The 27,858-nt window shown below is 37.9% G+C and overlaps 1 protein-coding gene across 1 annotated transcript in view; it reads left to right on the forward strand.

Moving 5' to 3' along the window:
* Positions 1 to 27,858, forward strand: part of PLXNA4 (plexin A4) — a 1,088,215-nt gene that overhangs the window by 773,933 nt on the left and 286,424 nt on the right. Inside the window, exon 9 of the mRNA XM_053716394.1 lies at positions 9,570 to 9,684. Coding sequence (XP_053572369.1) covers positions 9,570 to 9,684 — 115 coding nt within the window. The remainder of the gene's footprint in view (positions 1 to 9,569; positions 9,685 to 27,858) is intronic.

Raw genomic sequence — 27,858 nt, forward strand, 5'->3', positions numbered from 1 at the left:
TATAACCTCTAAAGTTTCCTGTATCTAAGCCTCTGTCCCATATGTTGGTGCTTTTTAAATGTTGTAAAACAGTCAGTCAGACAGTGCTAGTTCATATGTTCTATAGAGAACATTGTGCTCACTCATGTGGAGAATGATAGTGGTTAAACCAGAACCAACAGTGAGGGGCAGTCTGCAGAGGTTTAGATAAAAGGTAAACACAGAGGTAAAAAGTATATTAACCCCTTAACGACTGAGGACGTGCAGGGTACGTCCTCAGAAAAAAGGCAGTTAATGCCTGAGAACGTACCCTGCACGTCCTCAGTGTGGAAAGCAGCTGGAAGCGATCCTGCTCGCTTCCAGCTGCTTTCCGGTTATTGCAGTGATGCCTCGATATGGAGGCATCCTGCAATAACCTTTTTAAGTCATCCGGTGCAGAGAGAGCCACTCTGTGGCCCTCTCTGCACCGGAGATCGGTTGCTCCCTGTGTTGGTGGGTGGGAGCCAGACCGGGAGGCGGGTGGCGGCCATCGATGGCCCTGTGGTTGTGAAGGGGGGCGGGATCGGGGGCGGGGGTGGCTGGGGGCGCGCACGGGCGCGCGCGCGTGCACGGGAGGGTGGGGGCGGGCGCGTGCACGGGGAGGGAGCGGGTGGGAACCGCTACACTGCAGAAAATGGGGAAATAAAAAATATAAAAAAAATTAAAATTAAAACAATCAGCAAGGTGGTGGGGGTTTGTCTGTGGGGGGTGGGGGGGGAAGCTACACTACAGAAAAAAACAAAAAAACAAAAAAAAAAGCACTTTTTATTGTAAACTGGGTACTGGCAGACAGCTGCCAGTACCCAAGATGGCCCCCAATAAGGCAGAGGGGAGGGTTAGAGAGCGGTTTTGGGGGGGATCAGGGAGGTTGGGGGCTAAGGGGGGGATCCTACACAGTAGCATATGTAAATATGCTAAAAAAATTTCATTTTTTTTTTTAAAACCCTTTTATTTTAGTACTGGCAGACTTTCTGCCAGTACTTAAGATGGCGGGGACAATTGTGGGGTGGGGGAGGGAAGGGAGCTGTTTGGGAGGGATCAGGGGGTGGGATGTGTCAGATGGGAGGCTGATCTCTACACTAAAGCTAAAATTAACCCTGCAAGCTCACTACAAACTCCCTAATTAACCCTTTCACTGCTAGCCATAATACACGTGTGAGGCGCAACAGGATTTAGTGGCCTTCTAATTACCAGAAAGCAACGCCAAAGTCATATATGTCTGCTATTTCTGAACAAAGGGGATCCCAGACAAGCATTTACAACCATTTGTGCCATAATTGCACAAGCTGTTTGTAAATTATTTCAGTGAGAAACCTAAAATTGTGAAAAATTTTACGTTAATTTGATCGCATTTGGCGGTGAAATGGTGGCATGAAATATACCAAAATGTGCCTAGATCAATACTTGGGGTTGTCTACTACACTACACTAAAGCTAAAATTAACCCTACAAGCTCCCTAAAAGCTCCCTAATTAACCCCTTAACTGCTGGGCATGATACACTTGTGGTGCGCAGTGGCATTTAGCGGCCTTCTAATTACCAAAAAGCAACGCCAAAGCCATATATGTGTGCTATTTCTGAACAAAGGGGATCCCAGAGAAGAATTTACAACCATTTATGCCATAATTGCACAAGCTGTTTGTAAATGATTTCAGTGAGAAACCTAAAGTTTGTGAAAAAATTTGTGAAAAAGTGAACAATTTTTTGTATTTGATCGCATTTGGCGGTGAAATGGTGGTATGAAATATACCAAAATTGGCCTAGATCAATACTTTGGGATGTCTACTAAAAAAAAATATATACATGTCAAGGGATATTCAGGGATTCCTGAAAGATATCAGTGTTCTAATGTAACTAGCGCTAATTTTGGAAAAAAATGGTTTGGAAATAGCAAAGTGCTACTTGTATTTATGGCCCTATAAGTTGCAAAAAAAGCAAAGAACATGTAAACATTGGGTATTTCTAAACTCAGGACAAAATTTAGAAACTATTTAGCATGGGTGTTTTTTGGTGGTTTTAGATATGTAACAGATTTTGGGGGTCAAAGTTAGAAAAAGTGTGTTTTTTTCCATTTTTCCTCATATTTTATCATTTTTTTTTATAGTAAATTATAAGATATGATGAAAATAATGGTATCTTTAGAAAGTCCATTTAATGGTGATAAAAACTGTATATAATATGTGTGGGTACAGTAAATGAGTAAGAAGAAAATTACAGCTAAACACAAACACCGCAAAAATGTAAAAATAGCCTTGGTCCCAAACGGACAGAAAATGGAAAAGTGCTCTGGTCACTAAGGGGTTAAAGGGACATAAACCCCATTTTTTTCTTCCATGATTCAGATAGACCATACAATTTTAAACAAATTTCCAATGTACTTCTGTTATCAATTTCTTTGTTTTCTTGTTATCCTTTGTTGAAAAGCTGGGGTGTAAGCTCATAAGTGTGCACGTGTCTACAGCACTATATGGCAGCAGCTTTGCAACAATGTTATACATTAGCAGGAGCACTAGATGGCAGAACTATTTCCTGTCATGTAGTTCTTCAGGCATGTGCATGCTACCTTACCTACCTAGGTATCCCTTCCACAAAGAATAACATGCAAACAAAGCAAATTTGATAATAGAAGTAGATTTGAAACTTTTTTTTAAATTGTATTCTCTATCTGAATAATGAAACAAAATTTTGGGTTTTAATGTCCCTTTAATATAACTGTTCTGCAAAACTGATGAATGGGTAATAAAGGGATTGTGTATCTTTTAAAACAATAAACATTTTCAAGTAGACTTTCCTTTTAATTAGTCAAAGTAAAGGAGACCCGGGACATTATTCCCACCAGGGTTTTAAGGGGTGTATCCGATAACTGCACTTGATTTGCAAAATAATGCAAATTGTGCTAATACATGCCAGTGTTGCATTCTTTACAAACCTTTCTTTTGTATATAGATCCTTTGCAATTCAGACCTGAAAAAAATAAAAGGCAAGGCTAAATACTGAGGGCTAGCTAGCGATTGGTGGATACACACATATGCCTCTTGTCATTGGCTCACCAGCTGTGCTCAGCTAGCTCCCAATAGTGCATTGCTGTTGTAAAGCTAAGTTTACCCCTTAGCTGGAATTAAACAGTTATACAAAAACAATAGTGCATTGTAAATATACTCTAGATTAAAACATTAGAGAATTTTATTTATGCACATTTATGTCCCTTTAAATGCTGATCTATACTATGATGTCCCTTTAAAGTTGAGCCATCATGCTGTTTAGAAATAATCATACAATTTATAGCACTAAATAAAAAAACATTGAATTAACAAGGAATGTTTTACATTAGTATCTGCTACATTCTAATGAGTTGTAGGTTTTCCATTAAATATTCTCATGCATTGTTATACTTTCACTGTGATAACTTCTTTACAAATATTTCTATGTTCCTGCCTCTGTGTTCTCCTGCAGAAATAAAGATAAAAAAAAATAAATTAAATATTCATAGCAGTCTATGTTATGAGTTGACACAATATGATACAGTATACATTTTTAATTTGATTTATCAGAGTGAGCACTTGTTATCAATTTGAATAACAAGATTTTTTTTCCTGCTGTAACATTGTGTTGAATTTGTTTCATAGAAAATACTTCATTCCCTCCCTCCCACCCAGTGGTGAGATACTTTGTAGGCAGACTGCTGTATAAATTTCTTTCACTGAAGCAGCAGAATATTCAGTCTGTTGCATTTACCGTATATGTATTAATGAACCACACAATGCCAGACTTGGAATCTCGTTTCCTAAGAGAATAATAGTGATTTTTACCCCTTTGCTGTCAAAGGTTTTTAAAAATTGGAATCTTCAAAATCCTCCACATTTATATGAAAAATGAATAGCTTAACATATACATCTATAGCCCCTTATAAGGTCATTAAACACCTCTAGCTTTTGCGAAAAAAACTCTGCTTGTGCCATGCTTCCTAACGGTGCCAAAAGCATATTCTATAACTTGACATTGCTACAAATCAAATAGGTAATTTGCAGCATTTTGAAAACGTTCAAATGAAGCTTTTTGGCTAAATGTCTCTTAAAGTGATGGTAAACTTAACATGTTTTCAAATCAGGCCCGGAATCTAAGTGATATTTTACATGGACTTTATTTGACCTTTCTAATGAAGATGCACTGTAACTTACTATTTAATCTAGCCGTGCAATTCTAATATCCTGTGCTCTAAGCGGCCACCCATTTCAACACTCATGCACCACTAGATTAAAAAGTAAGTTACGGCGCATCTTAATTTGAAAGAATGAAATAAAGTCCATGTAAAATATCACTTAGATTTTGGGCCTGATTTGAAAACATGTAAAGTTTACCATCTCTTTAAAGCACAGGCTACTTAGCACTTAATACTCTGACCTTTACACTAGCCCAGTCACATTATACGTCTCTCTTCTCCTTTCTCCTTTCTCTCTCCTCTCTCTCTTTTCTCTCTCCTCTCTCTCTTTTCTCTCTCCTCTCTCTCTTTTCTCTCTCCACTCTCTCTTTTCTCTCTCCTCTCTCTCTAGCTCAGGATGTCACCGCCAGTGAGACATTAGATATCTACCCTTGAGATTCCTTCTTAAAATTGTGATCATGAAATTGTGATAGAAAAGTTTCTAAAGTGAGGACTGACTTAGTGACTTGTGTATAGTGCTCTGGCTTTAACAGAAACTGAAACCTAGGTTACAACATGGCAGCACCCTTTGTTTTATGATCACTTAGCCTTCACTTATTTTTTTCAGTATTTGAATAACTAATACATCTGTCTAATCTCTGTCTAATCATTGCTTTTAATGCATCTTTCTATCTAGTTTTTATTAAGTGTTTAATGTCCCTTTAATGCTCATGACATTGTTTTCTTAAAGGGGCATAAATTTGCAATAAGAAAATGCTCTAATGCATTAGATTGTTATCTTATTGCACTATTGGTTGCCTATACCTATGTTTTTAATCACAAAGAAATTGTTAAAAAATGAAGTTAAAATCTAGGCTGGAGCTGTACACAGCCGCTGAGTCATTTATATGTGCGATCATCAGCACTGTTCAGCTTAGGACTCTGGTTTACAAACCTGTCTTCTGCCCTCCCAAACAGGCCAGATTTTCAGGATTACCTTGGGTGAGAGAAGGTTAATAGCCCTGTTTACTAATCAGATGATAATTTCACCTGTGCTCTAGTTCAGATATCCTCAAAACCTGGCCTGTTAGGGAGACTTGAGAAGCGGTTTGAAAACCAATAGCTTAGGAATAGTGATGTCGTGAACAGTTCGCCAGAGAACAGTTCCCGGCGAACATAGCTTGTTCGCGTTCGCAGCGGCGGGCGAACATATGCGATGTTCGATCCGCCCCCTATTCTTCATCATTGCCTAAACTTTGACCCTGTATCTCACAGTCAGCAGGCACATTCCAGCCAATCAGCAGCAGACCCTCCCTCCCAGACCCTTACACCTCATGGACAGCAGCCATTTTAGATTCATTCGGAAGCTGCATTGCTAGTGAGAGGAGGGACAGTGTAGCTGCTGCTAATTTAATAGGGAAATCGATAGCTAGGCTAGTGTATTCAGTGTCCATTACAGTCCTGAAGGACTCATCTGATCTCTGCTGTAAGGACAGCACCCCAAAAAGCCCTTTTTAGGGCTAGAACATCATTTTTTTTTTCTTTGTAATCTAATTGCATTTGCCTGCCTGTCAGCATGTGTGTCAGGCTCACAGCATATACTGTGCCTACTTGCTCACTGCCACCGCTCATATCTGGTGTAACATTAGCGTAAATTTAAAAAAAAAACTTTTACATCAGTCTGCTAGTGTAATCTAATTTCAGTTGCCAGGCCAGCCTGCCACTGCCAGCCTGTGTGTCAGACTCACAGCACATACTGTGCCTACTTGCTCAGTGCCACCACTCATATTTGGTGTAACATTAGTGTAAATTTTTTTAAAAAAACTTTTACATCAGTCTGCTAATGTAATCTAATTTCAGTTGCCAGCAGGCCAGCCTGCCACTGCCAGCCTGTGTGTCAGGCTCATAGCATATACTGTGCCTACTTGTTCAGTGCCACCACCAGTCATATCTGGTGTAACAGTAGTGTAAATTTAAAAAAAAACATCAGTCTGCTAGTGTAATCTAATAGCAGTTGCCTAAAATCCATGCCATGGTTCCTAAAATCCATGCCATATACACGTCCCCTGATAGGGGATGTAACAGGGATTAAACTGATAAGAATAGTACTAATTAACACACCACTCCTATCTGGTGGCACAGTAGATTGCACGCGGTGCTCTGACAAAATGCAGACGGACATTTGGCAGACGGACATTTGGCAGACGGACATTTGGCCGACAGGCAGAAAGCTAAAGAATGTTCCGATTTCGGCCGAGGGCAGATACACAGAGTGCTCTGTTCTAATCAGAGCCTCAGGCGCCACAACTGCCTCTGGGAACCTTACCATGGGTCCCCTTACCATGGGTCCCAGACCGCCCGTCTTGTAAATCTCTGCCTGGGAAATTATCTATCTATCAAATATATCTATTTATCTATCAAATCTATCTATCTATCATATCTATCATCAAATGTATCTATTGCATCTATTGATCTATCTATCTAATCTATGTATCTATCTATCTCGTGGCCGGACCGACCAAGCATCTTTTTCCATCTCCCGATTCCTAAAATCATCTCCGGGTTCCTAAAATCGATGCCATATACATGTCCCCTGATAGGGCACGTAACAGCGATTAAACTGATAAGAATAGTACTAGTTAACACACCACTCCTATCTGGTGGCACATTAGATTGCACACGCAGTGCCCCAAATTGGAACTTGGAAGTAGGAGGACCGACCAAGCATCTCATCTCTGTGTGATTCCTGTTCTTGTAGGACAGTTAATGGGTCAGTCATGTTGCACAGCCCCTCAATGTGACAAATCTTCCTGGTTAGCTTGTCGTTCTGTTTTTCCCAGCTGCTGGATCAGATCAGAGATTGTGAGTAAAACCTGCTCCTGCTGCCGGGTGATCTCACTCAGGACTCGCTTCTCTAGGTCTTCCAGCTGTTTCCTGATGTCCCTAATCAGGGCAGTGAGTCTCTCTGTTACACCAGCTGCTTTCTCTTGCACCCCTCTCCTGTGCTTTTGCAGACTCTGGACTCTTTTCTCAGTCTCCTCTCTCTTTGTGGTCAGTTTCTGCAGAACATTTCTCAGTTTCTTTTTCTTCTTCGCAGAAGCCTCATTCAGCAGCTCAACCTGGTGTCCCCTGTGCTCTCCGGCCAGGGAGCAGGACACACAGATACAGGCAGCATCCTCAGTGCAGTAATATAATAGGAGCATCTTGTGGGTGGAGCATTTTCTGTTACCCCAGGAAGTGATTGCACGCGCAGTGACATCAGTGAGGACAAGGAACGGGACATGGCTAGCTTGGTATCCAACCTTGTGCAAATGGGGAGTTTGCGGTTGTGCAAATGGACTGTTTGAGGTTCGTTAAACGGGGAGTTTGGTCTGTCACTGTGAAGAGGGCGTAACCCTTACACTACCTGATCGATACAACATCATACCTGATGTTTTAAAGCACGTTATACTAAACAATTCAGGAATGTTAGGTGAGGTTAAAAGTGAACTCTCTTCCATGGAGGTTTTTGCAAAGGCTTCCTTAACAATCACCTTTCACCTTTAATTTTTTCCCTTAAATATAAATGAAAGCTGTCCTTGTGGATGTTGCTGATGGAAATGCAAAGCTATTAAGGAATTTCAGAGACAGCCAATAATTGATAAAAAAGCACAATCTCTCTGTGTTGTTAAAGGGTATCTCATACTTGCACATGGCAGTACTATCGACTTCAACATTCTAATTATCTGTAAACCTTTAAACAGAAGATACCAACCCTTTTAGTCAGTTTTACAAATAGTTAAACATATATCAGCTGATCTGTGTTAAGGGTCCCCACCTGTAGCCTAGGTATCCTTAATATTTAGCTTAATGGTTAACCATTGCACTATGAATTTAAAGGGACAATAAAATAAAATTGAACCCATCATGATTCTGATACAGCATGCAATTTTAAGCAACTTTCTAATTTATTTCTATTATCAAATTTGCTTTGTTCTGTTGACATCCTATGTTGAAGAGTAGGCTGATAGGAACTTAGGAGTTTGCACCTACGGCATTCTATCGCAGCAGTGTTTACAAATATGTATAACATTGCTGTAAACGTTGTTGCAAACGCTGCTGCTAGATATCTAAAGACACATGCACACTCCTGAGCTCACTTAGGATTACTCTTTAACAAGGAATAATAAAGAACCAAGCAAAATTGGTAATATAAGTTAAGTGAAAAGTTACTTAAAATGTCATGCTGTATCCATTTTGGTTTAATTTTTACTTTACTGTCCCTTTAATAGTCTAAAGCATGGGTGCATCTTTCTGTTTTTCTGCAAAGGGACATAATACTCATATGCTAAATCACTTGAAAGTGCTGCAGCATAACTGTAAAAATCTGACAGGAAAATATCTCCTGAACATCTCTATGTAAAAAAGGAAGATATTTTACCTTAAATTTCTTCAGCTCACCAGAGTAAGTGCTCTGTGAACAGTTATACTTCATCTACTGTCAGCTGCAAGTTAAAGAATTAACAGCCAACCAGCTTCATCAGTGCTGATGTCACATTTTGCTTTACTGTGTTCTCATGAGATTTCACTTAAAGGGACATTCCAGCCAAAATTGGAATCTACATGGATGCATCTCAATTTTGGATATAAACATTTATGTAATATACATGTATTAGCAAACATACTTCTAATAAAAGATATAGCTGCTTCAAATGTGTATTTAAGTATGTACCGTGCACCAGCATTTTAAACACAGCACTTGCTCAGAGACCTTAAGGTGCTTGTACCATCTGGTAATGACTCAATTTATTAATTGCTGACATGATACACGCCCCACTGGTCCTCTGAGCAGCTGCAGTATTTAAAATGCTGATGCACTGAGAATATCTAGCTATGCTTCACATGCACGTGCAGAGACAAATGGTAACAATAAAACAGTGATACTGTTTACTAGAAGCATTTTTGCCAATACGTGTATATTACAAATATGTTTCAATTCAAGTATGTCATTCATTTATCTGTATTTCAATTTTGACCAGAATGTCCCTTTAAATCTCACAAGATGTAATATTAAACTTCCTTTAACTGAGGAGAAAAAAAAAAACAAGACTGTGCTGAGATGTAAACTCCCTTGCAAATCCTTGGACTAGTTTCCTTATTGGATGCTAAAGACCCTTATAAATGTGATGCAGCTACTGAGGAAGTGTAGAGGTAAAATATCTTCCTTTTTTATGCAGAGATGTTCAGGTGATATTTTCTTGTCAGCCTTTTACAGCTGTGCTGGCATCACATTTAAATCATTCTACATGTCCCTTTAAGTCTATACAAATAAAATCTTAATGTGCAAGAAAACTGCTCATTATAAGATAAGTAGCTTTAATATGGAACGAGGAGAGCAAGTGCATAGTCCTAAAAAAGCTATTTCTTCTCCTTAGGTGCCTGTCGTGCGTGGAAAGTCCCTATCAGTGTCACTGGTGTAAATACAGACATGTTTGTACTCATGATCCCAGGACGTGCTCCTTTCAGGAAGGCAGGGTGAAGCAGCCCGAGGTAAGTGACCTTTGTGCTGAGTTTGGTGACTTTTTATTTGGGGAGAACCCATGACTAAATATATTATTGCTATAAATCAAGTCTGTTCACAGATATTTGTAATGGGAAGTGGGAAAATGTTTGAAATCCTGTTTACATAGAGGAATTGTACTACTTGTAAGTGTAGATCCCATTCCAGTTGATACTTTTACATTTAATCATAACAGTTGTTAAGTTTACAACTAGAACGTGATCTAATCCTTATTATTTCAAGGAGAGATATAATTATAAGGAACAACTTTGCCATTTTCAGTACTAGAGCCATTCCTAGATGGCAAGAATGCCCGGAGTATAATAAAATGGTTTCTCTAATTGAGGGTCCTCCACATTGCACTCAAGGCTCCTTCCAAACCCCACTATATATATATATTTATTTATCTTGCTCAAGCAGTGATTTGACTCCCCTTCAGAGCTAGTAATACATACAGAGAAGTTATTCTACCCCTTAGCTGCTACTACCAGATAAACAGCAAGGAATCTTCTACAGCTTTTCTAAATCCTGCCTGCTACTCTGGGTTCTAGAAGCTATAACTGCCTTCTGCTCTGTTCTAGAAGCAATAACTGCCTGTTGCTCTTGGTTCTAGATCCAATAACTGCCTTCTGCTCTGGGTTCTAGATACAATAACTGCCTTCTGCTCTGTTCTAGAAGCAATAACTGCCTGCTTCTCTTGGTTCTAGATTCAATAACTGCCTTCTGCTCTGGGTTCTAGATACAACTGCCTTCTGCTCTGGGTTCTAGATACCATAACTGCCTTCTGCTCTGGGTTCTAGATACAATAACTGCCTTCTGTTATAGAAGCAATAACTGCCTGCTGCTCTTGGTTCTAGATCCAATAACTGCCTTCTGCTCTGGGTTCTAGATACAATAACTGCCTTCTGCTCTGGGTTCTAGATACAACTGCCTTCTGCTCTGGGTTCTAGATACAATAATTGCCTTCTGCTTTGGGTTCTAGATACAATAACTGCCTTCTGCTCTGGGTTCTAGAAACATTAATTGCCTGTGTGCTTGGTTCTAGATACAATAACTGCCTGCTGCGCTTGGTTCTAGATACAACTGCCTTCTGCTTTGTGTTATATAAGCAATAACTGCCTGCTGCTCTTGGTTCTAGGTACAGTAACTGCCTTCTGCTGGGACATCCTAAAACATTTCATGTCAAAATGACTTAAAGGACCAGTCAACACATTAGATTTGCATAATCAGCAAATGCATGATAACAAGACAATACAATAGCACTTAGTTTGAACTTCAAATGAGTAGTAGATTTTTTAATAACAAATTTCAAAGTTATGTATATTTCCACTCCCCTTGTACCATGTGATAGCAATCAGCCAATCACAAATGCATATATGTATAGTCTGTGAATTTTTGCACATGCTCAGTAGGATCTGGTGACTCAAAAATTGTATGTAATATAAAAGACTGTGCACATTTTTTTTAATGGAAGTAAATTGGAAAGTTGTTTAAAATTACATACTGTATCTGAATCATGACAATTTAATTTAACCTGAGTGTCCCTTTAATGTAGCTTAATGAGTTAAAAAAGTGGTGACATGTTAATCAATTGCTGCATAATTTTGTACAACCCAATATTTCCACTATCCAAGCCTATCCTAGAAGTTTCATGGATTTTGGTGTCCCACAAGACAAATGAGTGACATTAAGCTTGTTTTTTAATGAACAACAATGAACTTAGATGCTAACCAATTTCCCCCAAACTTCTCACAATACATTAATTTATCCATTCAAACATATTCAATACTGGGTCACTCTGCGTCATGATGTAAATAAATTGCTGGCTAATATTTTTGCTCCTAAGATTTAAATTATTCAGAAATGAATTCATAAAAAAATAAAAAAACTTGCTTGAAAATTATCCTGTAAACTGCACGTTATAACACGTAAGTATATTTTGAAAAGCCCAATTAGTTTAGCTGCAAAATAAACTGTGAAATAAAGATCAGAACGGTTTACGTGTTTTTTTATACTTTTTTTTAATGTTAGATATTTCTGAATCCGCTTCACAAAATATGTTTAGCCTCATGTAACATTGTGGTTGCTTTTTATCACTGTTTACCAATAAATATGTAGTGCAGCGCCTCTGGCATAGCTGATGCATAAGCCTTTTAGTGACACTCCATATATCCTAAGCAATAGGGAAAAAGTGTCTTCTTAGAAGGAGCTAACCCACCTCTATATATTATACCTATTTAAAAAACAGGCTCTTTAATATTTAACAATTAATTACACTCTGGAAAAAAAACTATCATGCACGTGTACGTGCAGCATTTAAGCTTGCTGAATTGCTTTTTGCTAAAAAGGATATGGAACCCACATTTCTTCTTTCATGATTCAGATAAAGCATGGGATTGTAAACAACTTTCTAATTTACTACAAATGTTTTTTTTTCTCTTGGTATATTTTGTTGCAAAGCAGGAACATATGCTTAGGAGCCTGCCCATTTCTGGAGCACTATACGGCAGCAGTTTTGCAAGAATGTTAACCATTAGATGTCAGAACTATTTCCTGCTAGCTACCATGCGGTGGACATGACTCGCTATAGCAGATCATGTCTGTCCACACCTACATAAATAGACCCCCCTGTCTTTGAGTCTCTTTTGTATTTTGCATTCTAATTGCAAAATGTTGCACTCTATGGCGCCCATTTAACAAGCTCCGTAGTGAGCTTGATGCCCCGTGTTTCTGGCGAGCCTGCAGACTCGCCAGAAACAGAAGTTATGAAGCAGCGGTCACAAAGACCGCTGCTCCATAACCTGTCTGCCTGCTCTGAGCAGCTGGACAGACATCGCCGGAAATCAACCCGATCGAGTACGATTGGGTTGATTGACACCTCCCTGCTGGCGGCCCATTGGCCGCGAGTCTGCAGGGGGTGGCATTGCACCAGCAGCTCTTGTGAGCTGCTGGTGCAATGCTGAATACGGAGAGCGTATTGCGCTCTGCATTCAGCGAGGTCTGGCGGACCTGATCCGCACTGTCGGATCAGGTCCGGCAGACTTTGATAAATAGAGGCCTATGCCTCTATGCCGTTAAATTGTATTTGCCTCTTTTATGCCCACAGAAACAGCAAAAACACTTTGTATTACCAGAAAAACAACAGATACATTCTCCTTTTACATAAGCCAATCCTCACATATAAATTTAAAGTATATTTTTTAACCATTTAGCTGCCAGAATGTTTTCACAATATATTAGGTTTCTTTATTAACCAATGAGTAAAAAGTGCATCTAAGATGTTATATTTTATTTATTTAAGTTTGTCCTTTTCTTTTAATTGTCACTGCCCTGCATCAAAGTATAGTTGGGTTAGGGGTTAAATACTCCAGATGGATAATGTCACCCTTACATCAGATAAAGTGACATAGTTTGAGATTGTTGCTTATTGGCACATGTGTCTGCCCACCATACATGATAAATTGAATGTTGAAAAGGTCTTTGAAAAATAAATGGCTTTGCGGCTGATTTGATTTGACTGGAAAGTGTAAGTGAAAAGCCAACCGTTTATCATCCTCAGTGACAGCTCCTGTATGGGCCCTGGACCCTGTCAGTGCATTAAAAATGTCATATAGGATTCTTATTTCACCGCCCAAAAATAAAACGAAAAGTTTTTGTAAATTTTTTTTGGTCATTTATGCAACCTGGTTATATAAAAACAGTAGAGTCTGAAAATAGTTTCCTTAACATTTCTGCTGTAATAATGTATTGCTTAGACTAACTGTCTATTATATATTTGATAACAGCGCCGCAGTGTTCTGAGCTTACCTTCAATGGTTCTCTGAGGAAACTAATATTACTGTCATAAACTCTGTAGCAAAGGAAACAATAAGGAAAAAAAAAGTTTTTTCTGCATCTTTTAGGTTTGTCACTTGATGCAGTTGCCATGGTTACTTGTTTTGTTATCAAGCTTAGGTCGAGTGAGGTTGGGTTTGCAGCATCATTAATAACATTAACTGTAAAATTGTTATCAAGAAAAATAACAACAGGCTAAAAATATGTTGCGCATTTCCTTATTAAGAAGAGAGTTTACTTTAACTTAAATTTGAGGTACATAGTGAAGATGCTGGCATTGACAGTTTCATAAATAAGAAAAAAACTGAAGAATTAGTGTCATCTCGACAGTACTGCTGTTATATTGTAAAACCCCAGATTGGTAGGGTTGCAGGAGGGGAATAAGGTTAATCCCCTAGAATTACTTCTACAGATGTTGGGAAAAAAATGAAAAAATATAAATAAGGATATCTCTATTTTTTCAGCAAAGTATAAGTGTCTCTTTCATCGGGATTATCAGGCAAGAAAGTGATTTGTAAGAGCACGGATAATTCCTGCAGTGTCAGATTAAAGGGATTACTACGCTTTACACTATACATAATTGCTGCTGCTGTCTAGTGCCTGTACCTTTTGGTCTTTTACCAGCTTTTTGTCCTTAAAAAAAAACTGTAAATCTTAAGTTTTTTAACCCCTCGGATACCATTGCATTTGGCAGCCAAGATGTTAAATCATTTTATAATCATTTCTACTGGAAGTAGAATCCTACCTGAGTTTCATAGAATTGACAGTAAAGTCAAAATGTCACAATTTGGATGGAGCCTGCAATTTTTTTAAAAAAACTTTTCAATTTAATTTTGTTATAAAGTTCCTTTTGTATCTCTTGTTTAAAAGTAAACATAGGTAGGCTGATAAGGGCCTAGGGGGGATTTACAAAGCAGTTTCTCCGTCCAAACTGCTCGCCAGATACATAAGTAAAGAAATCGTAAGACCGCTACTCCTTATCCTTAACTTGTCCGCCACATTTTAAATTCTTTAATCATTACTCCTCAGAAATTGTTTTTTTGTGTGTGTTTTTTTTAACAAGCATAATATTTATTTTTAAGATTAATTTTCAAAGGGAAAGTAAACACTTTGTAGTTACAATATATTTATGCAGACTTGCAATAAATTAACGTACTAGGTGAGTGTGATTTTTTTGTAATGCATTAACACTTTGCTACTATTGGTTTTCAATAGCTAAACTCCACTCACCACTTGCTTAATTTGATGGAGTCAGTCAGAACAACTTCAGGACGACTTCCTGATGTAGACACAGCCACTGTCGTTTTAGCAAAAGTTCTATTGTTTTGCAGTTTCTTATCTCAGGGCCAGATTATAAGTGGAGCAGTAGTTTGTGCTCACGTTCGAGTGTTAAAACTGCTAGAAGTAATTTTTTTGCTCTCGGAGATTGACATTCGTATTACAAGTTGAAAGTAATTTTGCACTCTAAATTTGCGGTAACAAATAAAGTTTGAGAGTCTGTTTTAAGTGGCACAATAAAATAATGATGTTTTAATACAGATGGTGGTGCAGCTATATCATTATTTTTGGACTGATTTCTTGGGACCTTGGTGCAGGTCCAATAGTTGGCACACCTGCAAACAAGCTGATTTATACCCTTGGTGCTTGTGCAATTCTTTGCTTTCTTTAAATAAAGTTTGAGAGGCCGCGAGCACAAAACCACATTCCTTTATTGAAGTCTATTGGGGAATACGTTAATGCGGTCACAATAATCCAAGTTCTGCTTTTTGTGCGTATCGAGTTAGCGTTTGTGCCAAAACGTTTAAAAAATCACCCACAAGCCACGCAAACACGATCGTGGTTATTTAAAGAACAACATAGGAAGATAATATTGTATATTTCATAATCCAATGTTCTGCACATAGCAGAATATGTTCTATTTATTCTTAAAGGGACACTAAACCCAATTTTTTTCTTTCATAATTCAGATAGAGCATGCAATTTTAAACAACTTTCTAATTTACCCCTATATCAATTTTTCTTCGTTCTCTTGCTATCTTTATTTGAAAAAAGAAGGCATCTACGCTAAGGAGCCAGCCTTTTTTGGTTGACAACTCTGGACAGCACTTGTTTATTTGTGCTGTGAAATCAGCAAGGACAACCCAGGTTGTGAACCAAAAATGGGCCGGCTTCTAAACTTACATTATTGCTTATCAAATAAAGATAGCAAGAGAATGAAGAAAAATAATAGGAGCAAATTAGAAAGTTGCTTAAAATTGCCTGCTCTATCTGAATCATGAAAGAAAAAAAATTGGGTTCAGTTTCCCTTTAAAGAGTTATTTAAAGGGACAGTAAACATACAAAATAATGGTGATTGCGCCATTGAAGTGATAGTAGTTCGCTCCCACTACCAGATCAGAGAGGGAGCAAGCTACATTTACTTCATTTATTATTTTGTATGTTTACTGTCCCTTTAAGAATAAATACTTATTAACAGCATTATTAGGATTTATGTGTACTAAAAATGTAATTGTGAGGCATAAAAAGCTTAAATTTAATCTTTCCTTATACTATGTCACATAAAGTTTTATTCTTTGTAGCATTTAAATAAGATCATTTTGCAATGTTTTTTTTTTTATTATTATTTATTACATTTTTTATATGTTCCTGTACTATGGAGGAAAAAAACAATTTTGTTCACCAAGTGTTGTTTATCAGCTTCTGACAAGTATTGTACAAATATTATTTTTATTTTAGTATCAAAATCAAAAACAAACTTTCATGCAAAAAAGAATAAAAAGAAAAAAATATATCCTCTTAAATATGAAATAAAATTACACTGCACGATGCATTAAAAGGACAGTATACTGCAAAATAGTTTTTCCCTTAATGTGTTTCCAATGCTACAGCGCATAAAATGTATAAGAAATTGCATTTTTAGGTTTATTTGTGTATATGAAATTACGTGTTTTGTACTTTGAAATCACAACCCATTAAAATGTGTTAAGCTTGTGGAAAAATCAGATCTCCTTATTTTTTCACTTTCTGTACAGACATGCTTTTGTTTATATTATCTCTGCCTGTATACCAACGCCCAATACTTAGCAAGAACAATTGAAAATTAACATTTGATGACTTATTTCTCCTAATCCCCAATGGGAGTGTAACTTCTTCTGCTGTCTATGTTTACACACCTTATAGCCAATACTTAAAGGGACACTGAACCCAATTTTTTTTTCTTTTGTGATTCATATAGAGCATGCAATTTTAAGCAACTTTCTAATTTACTATTTTCTTCATTCTCTTGGTATCTTTATTTGAAAAGCAAAAATGTACGTTTAGATGCCGGTCCATTTTTGGTGAACAACCTAGGTTCATCCACCAATAAACAAGTGCCGTCCAGGGTTCTGAACCAAAAATTGGGTGACTCCTTAGCTTAGATGCCTTCTTTTTCAAATAAAGATAGCAAGAGAATGAAAAAAATGATAATAGGAGTAAATTAGACAATTGCTTAAAATTGCATGCTCTATCTGAATCACGAAAGAAAAAAATGTGGGTTCAGTGTCCCTTTAAGTATAAATACATTCAGTACAGGTAGGGACCACAGGCAAAATCAGCTATTGCAAATGCTAAAATAAAGGTAAACAATTAAATATTATCCAGCAGGTAAAATTGATCTTTGGGAACAAAATAAAGGGGATATAAAAATTTGGGTACACTGTCCCTTTAATTTTGATTTTTATCCAACTTATGTGAAAGGTAATAACAGCAATTTATATTTATTGGATGACTATTGTCATAAATAAATGCTCCTCACGCTTGCAGAGATTGGGCACTCTAATGCCTTATTTATTTATTTTTTAATATTAATAAAACCACACCAGGTATATCCATAAAAATCTATAAATGTTGTCAATCACGTCACTAAAACATGACTCTCTTCAGTCTTGATTAAACCTATACAGGTGGATTTCAGGCTTCGTCCCAAGAGAAATCATATTGTCACATCGATGACAAAATTACCACGCTGTGACCTGATGTTTTATTTCCAATTTGATACCGACAAACATCTGCCCAAGCTATGTGTCTACATTTTTTTTGTATTGCAGCTTATCACAGTGGAGAAATGAAGGAAGGATTTCAGTGACAAACACATACACCGAAATTGCAGCATTTAATATTTTTTTTCAGTTTATTTATTTTTTTATCTGCTAGCAGATCTCAGCACCTGTCTATCATTAAAAGTGGAGGCACAAGCTAAGTGTTGTTGTTATGGAAACCTACAGAATTCCTGCTGGGTTTTAGGAAAGAGAAAATGGATAATCGTGTTGATGCGAGAGAGCTTGTTCCAGCTTCTTCTTACCAGCTATAAGTTCTATTAGGGAAATCAAAGGACTAAGGATCTAAATATTATAAATACATTTTGCAGTTTTGATCCTATTTGTGCAGGAACTATTTACAATTGAATTTGATCTATTTTAATAGTAGGATTGCATGAAAATGAATAGAACTCATCTTTCACCCCTTTCCAAAGAGAAATGTATGGTAGCCAAACGGTTAAAGGGACATGCAAATGTTACAATTAACTTTCATGAGTCAGATTAAAACAGTTTTCAATGTACTTCTATTATCAAATTTACTTTGTTCTCTTGTTGTGCTTGGTTGAAAAGCATACCTAGGTAGGCTCAAGAACATAAATGCAATTTTGAGAGCTAGCTGGTGACTGGTGGCTATACAAATATGCCTCTTGTCACCAAATCAGCTACCTCTCAGTAGTGCATTGCTGCTTTGGAGTAGCATTTTAACACATACAGTAGTTATATGCAAGCGACATATGCACTATTGAGTAATCTATTTTCTAACTAAATAAAGGCCAAAATAATATATACATCAGATTTAGAGATATACTAACAATCTGCCTATGGTCAGTAAGGTTGTTATATTCATATCATAACTTTTTGTTCAGAGCAAAGTTGGTCAGTATTTTGCATTAGCAGCATCAGAGTCACATGTTTTATGCATAACACAGATAGGCACATTTTGTAATTCTCTGAAATAAAACCCTTTTTTAATCACTACTAGTGTAAGAAATTCAGTGTATATTTTTTGAATGTTCCTACATGAAAACCAAATAACATTAACAAATGTATAGGAATAACTCAGCCCATTACAAATGCAATGCACATTTTCCCATGTATTGTATTTACTGTAAACTAAAACTTATTAAACATAACACTATAGAAATGATTCACTAATATTCCAGGCATAATTCATGTTGATATTGGCATAATGTTGAGAGTGAATACCAGCAAATGTTTTCACTTTGTGCGACATGGCAGAGACAATGCCCTCTCTTGTAGAACAGGTGCGCGCGCAGCTGAGAGCATTTCTATTGGGTCATTACATTTTGAAGCTGCGGATATGATGAATAAATGAACCGCCTATCTTTTGTCCTCAGTGACATGAACAATCCTCCATGTAGATTCTTGTGGAATTGTGATAGGTAGAGGAGTGGTGTGAGTTTATAGGCAATCTAACAACATGGCTGCACAACGTACAGGTGCATGTGGTATTTACATTAGGCCCGTCAAAATCTAGTTATCAGCCAGTCAGCAATCAGTCCTTAAGGTCCAGTTGCACTTCCTGTTCATAGTCAAAATAAATAGCTTTAACTTTTTCTCCATGTAAAATATATTTTTAACATTTTTAAATAGCACTATATTATATGCCATTTTAGAATGTCCTGTCCCTTTAATGGCTAAAATCTCCTCATGTTTAGGATCTTGTGAGACTGCCCGATCTGCTGATTAGGAAATGTCATATTCTTTATCAATGACAAAGTTACTTCAGTGGTCCCAACTGCTCTATTTATTGCAGGATTGTCACCATCTTCCTCTGACCAACAGAAACTACAAACAAACAAACTAATAAAGGCCTGTTAAACCCTCCCCTAGAAAGGCCACCAATGAATGGAGGCCGTGTGCAAACACCTCAAGACTGTACCAATTGACAGACAAAAGTGCTATTCTCAAAACTACGAAACTCGTGTAGCAAGTGCATATCAATCATAAATATGTTTAGGTGAACAATAGTGTAACAAACTTTAAGTATAAAAATTGCATATGTATCCCTCACATATATTCCTGAAAATATATATCCCTGGCGTAGTGGGAGCCCATAAATGGAACGTTCCAACTTCGGGAGACACACGCCCCCATTGGAGTAAATAATGTCCTAACCAGTATTAGAACTGGACGATGAGTTGAGTTAGTTGCACACTTTTTCGTTGTTTACGATATGGAGGGGGCACTGGTATGCTTGCACGGTATTTATGTGTTTTGGGTTATCTGTCACTGCGATCAGCATGTTTATTTGCGCACTCCCACTACCGCTATGAGCCTATCAGGGGTTTGTTATTATTATTCCAACCAATTAGAGTCAGGTAGGAGTGGCTGAACTTTACTGTGATCGTCTCCATAAGTTGTCAGATCATGTAAACACAAAGTGATCTTGGCCGTGATGTCTCAGACTAGGGATGTATTTGATTCACATTTGCTTTAGTTAGGTTTATCTTGATGATGGGCTTATTGATTTGATCGTCCAGTTCTAATACTGGTTGGACATTATTTACTCCAATGGGGGCGTGTGTCTCCCGAAGTTGGAACGTTCCATTTATGGGCTTCCACTACGCCAGGGATATATATTTTCAGGACTATATGTGAGGGATACATATGCAATTTTTATACTTAAAGTTTGTTACACTATTGTTCACCTAAACATATTTATGATTGATATGCACTTGCTACACGAGTTTCGTATTTTTGAGAATAGCACATTTGTCTGTCAATTGGTACAGTCTTGAGGTGTTTGCACACGGCCTCTATTCATTGGTGGCCTTTCTAGGGGAGGGTTTAACAGGCCTTTATTAGTTTGTTTGTTTGTAGTTTCTGTTGGTCAGAGGAAGGGACGCTGTCTGTCCCGAAATGTCACTAATAAATGTTTTTGGATAAGTTATCTGAAGACCAGTGAGTGCTTTTTTCAATTTTGCTGATATATATATATATACAGTATATATATATATATATATATATATATATAAATATATTTTTGTTACAAATGTAGATACAGATATATATTGGAATATCTATTTAAAAATATGATTAGATTTTTTTTCTATTAGATAGTGTATATGTGAATGAAACACTTTATTTGAATATATTTATATTGTTTGGTGCCACTTTTAGCCCTAACCCTTTTACGCAAGGACTTCAGTCCCACTAACCAAACAAGTGCGGTTGCATTAACTTTAAACTTGTAATATGAGTGCAAGTTAGTGCGGGCGCCACTTGTAAACTAACCCATTGTTGGTTATGGCCAGTAATGCACAAATCTGATAAACATGTAATTTTGGCATCAGAATGGGGGGGTAGTTATCAACGTGTCTATTTTACCTGTCTTCGCCTGCCCAATACGCCCGCCTAAGCTCGCCTCACATCGCCGCCGCGGACCTGCAAAAATTTGCCTAAGTTATCAAAAAAGCTGTCAAAATGCCGCGCACCAAGTACGGGGCGTTGAGCAGCAGACTGTGAGAGTTATCACTCATCCGATCTCGCTGCTCTTCAGCTTTTTTACAGCTTTCTTGCTAGCCTGTCACTAAGCACCCACACTAAACTACACTGTTCTACCCCCTATACCGGCACCCCCGGAGCCCCCCGCAACTAAATAAAGTTACTAACCCCTAAACCGCCACTCCTAGACCCCGCCGCAACTCTTATAAATGTATTAACCCCTAAACTGCCGCTCCTAGACCCCGCCGCAACTCTTATAAATGTATTAACCCCTAAACCGCCGCTCCCGGACACCGCTGCCACCTACATTATACCTAGTAACCCCTATCCTGCCCCCCTATACCGTCGCCCTCTATAATAAAGTTATTAACCCCTATCCTGCTGATCCCGCACCTCGCCGCAACTAAATAAATAGTTTAACCCCTAAACCGCCGCTCCCTGACCCCGCCGCAACCTATATTAAATTTATTAACCCCTATCCTGCCCCCCTACACCATCGCCACCTATAATAAATTTATTAACCCCTATCCTGCCCCCCACTACACCGCCGCCACTGTAATAAATTTATTAACCCCTAAACCTAAGTCTAACACTAACCCTAACACCCCCCCTACCTTAAATATTAATTAAATAAATCTAAATAATATTTCTATTATGAACTAAATTAATCCTATTTAAAACTAAATACTTACCTGTAAAATAAACCCTAAGATAGCTACAATATAATTAATAATTACATATTAGGATTTTTATTTATTTTACAGGTAACTTTGTATTTATTTTAGCTAGTTAGAATAGTTGTTAAATAGTTATTAACTATTTAATAACTACCTAGCTAAAAGAAATACAAAATTACCTGTAAAATAAATCCTAACCTAAGTTACAATTAAACCTAACACTACACTATCATTAAATTAATTAAATAAATTACCTACAAATAACTACAATTAAATACAATTACATAAACTAACTAAAGTACATAAAATAAAAAAAGCTAAGTTACAAAAAATAAAAAAAATAAGTTACAAAAATTTTAAAAATATTACAACGATTTTAAGGTACTTACACCTAATCTAAGCCCCCTAATAAAATAACAAAGCCCCCCAAAATAAAAAAAATGCTCTACCCTATTCTAAATTAAAAAAGTTCAAAGCTCTTTTACCTTACCAGCCCTTAAAAGGGCCATTTGTGGGGCATGCCCCAAAAAATTCAGCTCTTTTGCCTGTAAAAGAAAAATACAACCCCCCCAACATTAAAACCCACCACCCACATACCCCTAATCTAACTCAAACCCCCCTTAAAATAACCTAACACTAATCCCCTGAAGCTCATCCTACCTTGAGTCGTCTTCACTCAGCCGAGCAGCGATGGAACCAAAGAGGAGACCCGGAGCGGCAGAAGTTATCCTCCAAGCGGCGCTGAAGAAATCTTCCATCCAATGAAGTGATCCTCCAAGCGGAGCTGAAGAAGTCTTCCATCCCGGCGATGTCATCTTCCAAGCGGCGCTGAAGAACTCTTCTATCCGGGCGATGTCATCTTCCAAGCGGGGTCTTCAATCTTCATCCCGTCGACGCGGAACATCCTTCTTTCCCGACGGACTACCGACGAATGAAGGCTCCTTTAAGGGACGTCATCCAAGATGGCGTCCCTTCAATTCCGATTGGCTGATCAGCCAATCAGAATTAAGGTAGGAAAAATCTGATTGGCTGATTGAATCAGCCAATCAGATTCAAGTTCAATCCGATTGGCTGATCCAATCAGCCAATCAGATTGAGCTCGCATTCTATTGGCTGTTCCGATCAGCCAATAGAATGCGAGCTCAATCTGATTGGCTGATTGCAGAATACAAAATGTATTCTTTACTCTTTATAATACATTTTTATTGATATATTGTATAAAGCTCTCGTGCATTTGAGACCGTGACTACACATCCCTGCAGTGGACTTTATGAGAAATGTGTGATTATTGACAGATGACAGCCCCGTAACTTGCCAGTCGTGGGCTTTGTACATGCAGGGCAATTTACTGTAAATATAACTAAGTTTGCGGCAGGGTCCGGGAGCGGCGGTTTAGGGGTTAATACATATATTATAATTGCGGTGGGCTCCGGGAGTGGCGGTTTAGGGGTTAATACATATATTATAGTTGCGGTGGGCTCCGGGAGCAGCGGTTAGGGGTTAATATGTATAGAGTAGCTTGCGGTGGGCTCCGGGAGCGGCGGTTTAGGGGGTAATAACTTTATTTAGTTGCGGCGGTGTAGGGGGGACAGATTAGGGGTGTTTAAACTCGGGGTACATGTTAGGGTGTTAGGTGCAGACATCTCCCATAGGAATCAATGGGATATCTGGCAGCAGCGAACTTGTACTTTCGCTATGGTCAGACTCCCATTGATTCCTATGGGATCTGCCGCCTCCAGGGTGGCGGTTTGAAAACCAGGTACGCTGGGCCGGAAAAGTTCGTACTAGCGTACCTGCTAGTTTTTTGATAACTAGCAAAAGTAGTCAGATTGTGCCGCACTTGTGTGCGGAACATCTGGAGTGACGTAAGAATCGATCTGTGTCAGACTGAGTCCGGCGGATCGAAGTTTACATCACAAAATTCTACTTTTGCCGGTCTCTAGCCTTTGATAACTTAGGTGAATCAGCCTCGCCACAAATACGCTGCGATATTCCAGCGTATTTGAGGTTGACGGCTTGATAACTAGGCCCCAATGTCTCTTTAAAGGGACAGTCTAGTCAAAATTAAACTTTCATTATTCAGATAGCACATGTACTTTTAAACAACTTTCCAATTTACTTTTATCATCAAATGTGCTTTGTTCTCTTGGTATTCTTAGTTGAAAGCTAAACCTAGGTAGGCTCATATGCTAATTTCTAAGCCCTTGAATGCTGCCTCTTATCACATGCTTTTTTATCTGCTTTTCACAACAGGGGAGTGCTAGTTCATGCGGGCCATATAGATAACATTGGGCTGATGCTCGGGGAGTTATTTAAGAGTTAGCACAACACAGCACTAATTGGATAAAATACAAGTCAATAGATAATAAACAGAGTCATGTGATCAGGGGGCTGTCAGAAGATGCTTAGAAACAAGATATTCACTGAGGTAAAAAAAAAAAATATTAATAAAAATGTGTTGGTTATGCAAAACTGAGGAAAGGGTAATAAAGGGATTATCTATCTTTTAAAACAACAAAAAACCTGTCCGACTGCTCTGAGGCGGCGGACAGAAATCACCAGAAATCAACCCGATCGAATACGATCGGGTTGATTGACACCTGCTGCTAGCGGCCGATTGGCCGCGAATCTGCAGGGGGCAGTATTGCAATGATAAATGGCGAGAGCGTGTGCTGTCAGCATTTATCGATGTGCAACGGACATGATCCGCAATATCGGATCATGTCCGCTTGCACAATAATAATTCGGCCCCTATATTTCAAATTCATTGAGCATTAATTCACCTATCTTTTCCGAGAGTTTCTGCAGCTAACATATATGTTTGTGGTGCCCAATACATGATATCTTGCATGTTACATGAGAACCACTAGCAACATGGAAAAAATATAAATAAATACAAATGCAACATTTAGGAAATACTCTTGCAAAACTGTTTATGTTAATATTTGAAAATATTTGTCTCTGTTTTTTAGGGTAAAATTGTCTTGTTGCATAGAATGAAAGGTGCTGGTTGACTGAGCATTCTTATGGCTTCAATCCTCATTTAACAAAGCCTGGACGATAGGGTTAAATTCTGCTTGTGCAATACCGCCCCCTGCTCATGCTTGCCCAATTGTGCATGATTAAGGGCTGTTAAGGGTGATTTTAAGCCACCATTTAGGATCTGGCATAAATGTTTGGAGAATTCATCAGACCACTGCTTATTAACTATTGGCTGTAGGGTCGCCCATACGCATATGCAGCTTGATAAATGGAGTCTATTGTCTGCATTTTTTACCTACAGCATTTGAAATTCATAAAGACTCCATTGTATCTTGTCTTGCGGTTGTTTCTCAATATTTCTAAGGTCTTTTTTATTGTTCTTTATCATTTTATTCCTCTTTAACGGTTTTTAAGTTTTTTTTGCACATATGTTAGAGTAGACTGTTTTATATAGGGATTTTATTTTTAAATTTGTATGTTCTGTAATATTTTAAATGTGTTTTTGTATCACCCGTATCCTTCACAGTGGAAGCAACTGTTGTGAGACAGATGCGGCACCATTGATTTTCATAGAGCTTAATTTGCAACTTGCTTCTGTGACAAGTTATAGGTACAAATCTTTTGAGTTACAATGTTGTGTCGTTTTTTTGTTTCCTGAACAAGTTTTATTGTACCCACGCCATTTTAACAAGCCCTTATAGAAAGCAAAACTTTTTGATTGCATTTGAATATTTCGAGGTGAACCATACTATTATCATTGTTCATGCTTTATGCAGGGCTTTGATTCTCAGATAGGCTAAAGGCTGCTGGCAGAATTCCATCTATTATAGGGTCCTGTTGAGACTTATTGAGCACCATAAAAACTGATTAGAAGCTGGCTCTCAGGTTAGGTATGACTGAAGACAAGAAGCCACAATTAAATTCCTTGCAACCTGCTGTGTTAGACAACACTCCTGCAGCTTTGTCTGTTGGGCTATCGAGGTGACGTGTTGTCAGAGGAAGTTACAATGGATTTCAAAGGCTTTATTGATATCAATCAAAAAAAAAAAGATAGATTTTTCTCTCTCTTTGGGCACTGATGCTCTTCAATTGCTGATGCTTAGAAATGGAACATTATAAACCATTAAATGCCTAATCTTTTTTGAAAGGATAAAAAATCAAAGAATACTGGAGAAAAAAAAAAGATGTAGACCTGTGGTTTTTATAAGCCCCACACAAAGTCTAATGTAAAACATTAAAGGAAAAACACACAGTAAGGAGATTTAGTGAAGATATTCTCATATGTTTAACTTTTAAGAGTGGAACCATCTGTATTGTGTTCGCTAAAATAATACAAAACAGCATTAGAAAAACTACAGCTACGAAGATGAAGCAAAAGCCGTCAAGAGGAGATAGTCAAGCTGGTCTGATACGCTGAGCTTTTATAAGAGGAATCAACACTTTCTACCTAGGTGGAAAAAATACATTCTGTGAAAATTATTTTACGGATCAAAATATAATCATAAAATGTGTTATGCAGACGGTATCAAAAACTGGCAAAAGGATTTTGCTAAGAGGTCCTTGAGAATGGTTCCTATAGAGGGACAAGTTATTTATTGTCATTCATCCATTGGGTGCAATACCATCTGTGGTTCCTTTCACACTGACATTGAAGTAACTGCCATATCTCTCATGCGATGGGTCAAGTACAAAAGAATAAGAGTTTTTGTTTTTGGGGGTGCATGCACTTTGAGATAGAAAGAGACATTTTTAAGATATGTAAATATTAAAGGGACATTCCAACCAAAATTGAAATCCACATGGATGCATTTCAGTTTTGAACAGAAACATTTTTGTAATATATATGTATTAGCAAAAATGCTTCTTGTAAAAGCTATAGCTGTTTCAAAAGTGTATTTAAGTATGCCTTAGGTGCTTGTACTATCTGGTAATGAATTAATTTGTTGATAGCTGATATGATACAAGCACTACTGGTTCTTTGAGTAACTGCAGTACTTAAAATGCTGGTGCACTGAGAATATCTAGTTATGCTTCACGTGCAGAGAAAAATGTTAACCCTTTGAGTGCTAATGACGGCTCTGAGCCATCACAGAGTTTCCCACTCTGGTGCTAATGACGGCTCAGAGCTGTCACTAGCACTCTCCCACCTTGAGGGAGATCTGGGGGCTCCCACCCGCTCCTTCCCCAGCAATTGTGCCTGTAGAGTGAGAGGCATCACCGGGGCTTCCCGTTTTGTGTGGTGACACGCTCAATAATGTGATGATGTCACCGTGCAACTTTATTTATACTTAACAATGTTAAGTATAGGAGCAGGGGGCATGCTGCTTAGAAGCCTGTATCTCAGGCATCTAAGCAGCTACAGACCCCCAAGACCCACCATTGGAAAGGGTCTAAGAAAAATAAAAACAAAGTTAAAAAAATTGTTCAAAAAAATAAAAAAAATAAAAAATAAATCTTAGCACCCAGGTGGGAAAGTGCTTAGAACTAAAAGGGTTAACACTAAAACGGTGATAACAAAGATGTAATTCATCTATGTGCATTTATATTTTTACCTGAATGTCCCTTTAAGGTAATTCACCAAAAGTAGTGCAGAAGGCTTGGCTCATCCAGTTAATCGTGTGTTACTGTACAAATAGACTTGAATTCTGCAATTTTGAGGTACGATGTGGAGAGTTTTTCCCCCAAAAGATATTAGGTTTACAGATTGAACACATAGGGGCAATTATAAAAAATATAAAGCCACTGGCATGGAGAGAAATCAACCCCAAAAAGTTTTTTCTAAACATTAACTTGTAATGAATATCTCTCTCATTTACTTGTATAGCCCCACTAAGCAAACAAAACAAAAAATAACTGCTCCCAAGGGAACATTTGCCTCACAAAAATTCTTTGTATTTGAGGGCCTTTACAGTATTGATATATCTTCTTAGATATTCTCCCAGACCAGAACAGCTTTAGAGAATTGAGTCCATTGTGAGCGAATGGAACTTGTTTAAAAAATAAAATGGTATGTCAAAATAAAGCATTTTCCTTTTACACTAAACTATCTCTTAAATAACTATTTCTAAGTTATATTTACAGTAAATTGCCCTGCATGTACAAAGCCCACGACTGGCAAGTTACG

This window comes from Bombina bombina, chromosome 6, assembly GCF_027579735.1.
Source record: "Bombina bombina isolate aBomBom1 chromosome 6, aBomBom1.pri, whole genome shotgun sequence".
Taxonomy (NCBI): Eukaryota; Metazoa; Chordata; class Amphibia; order Anura; family Bombinatoridae; genus Bombina; species Bombina bombina.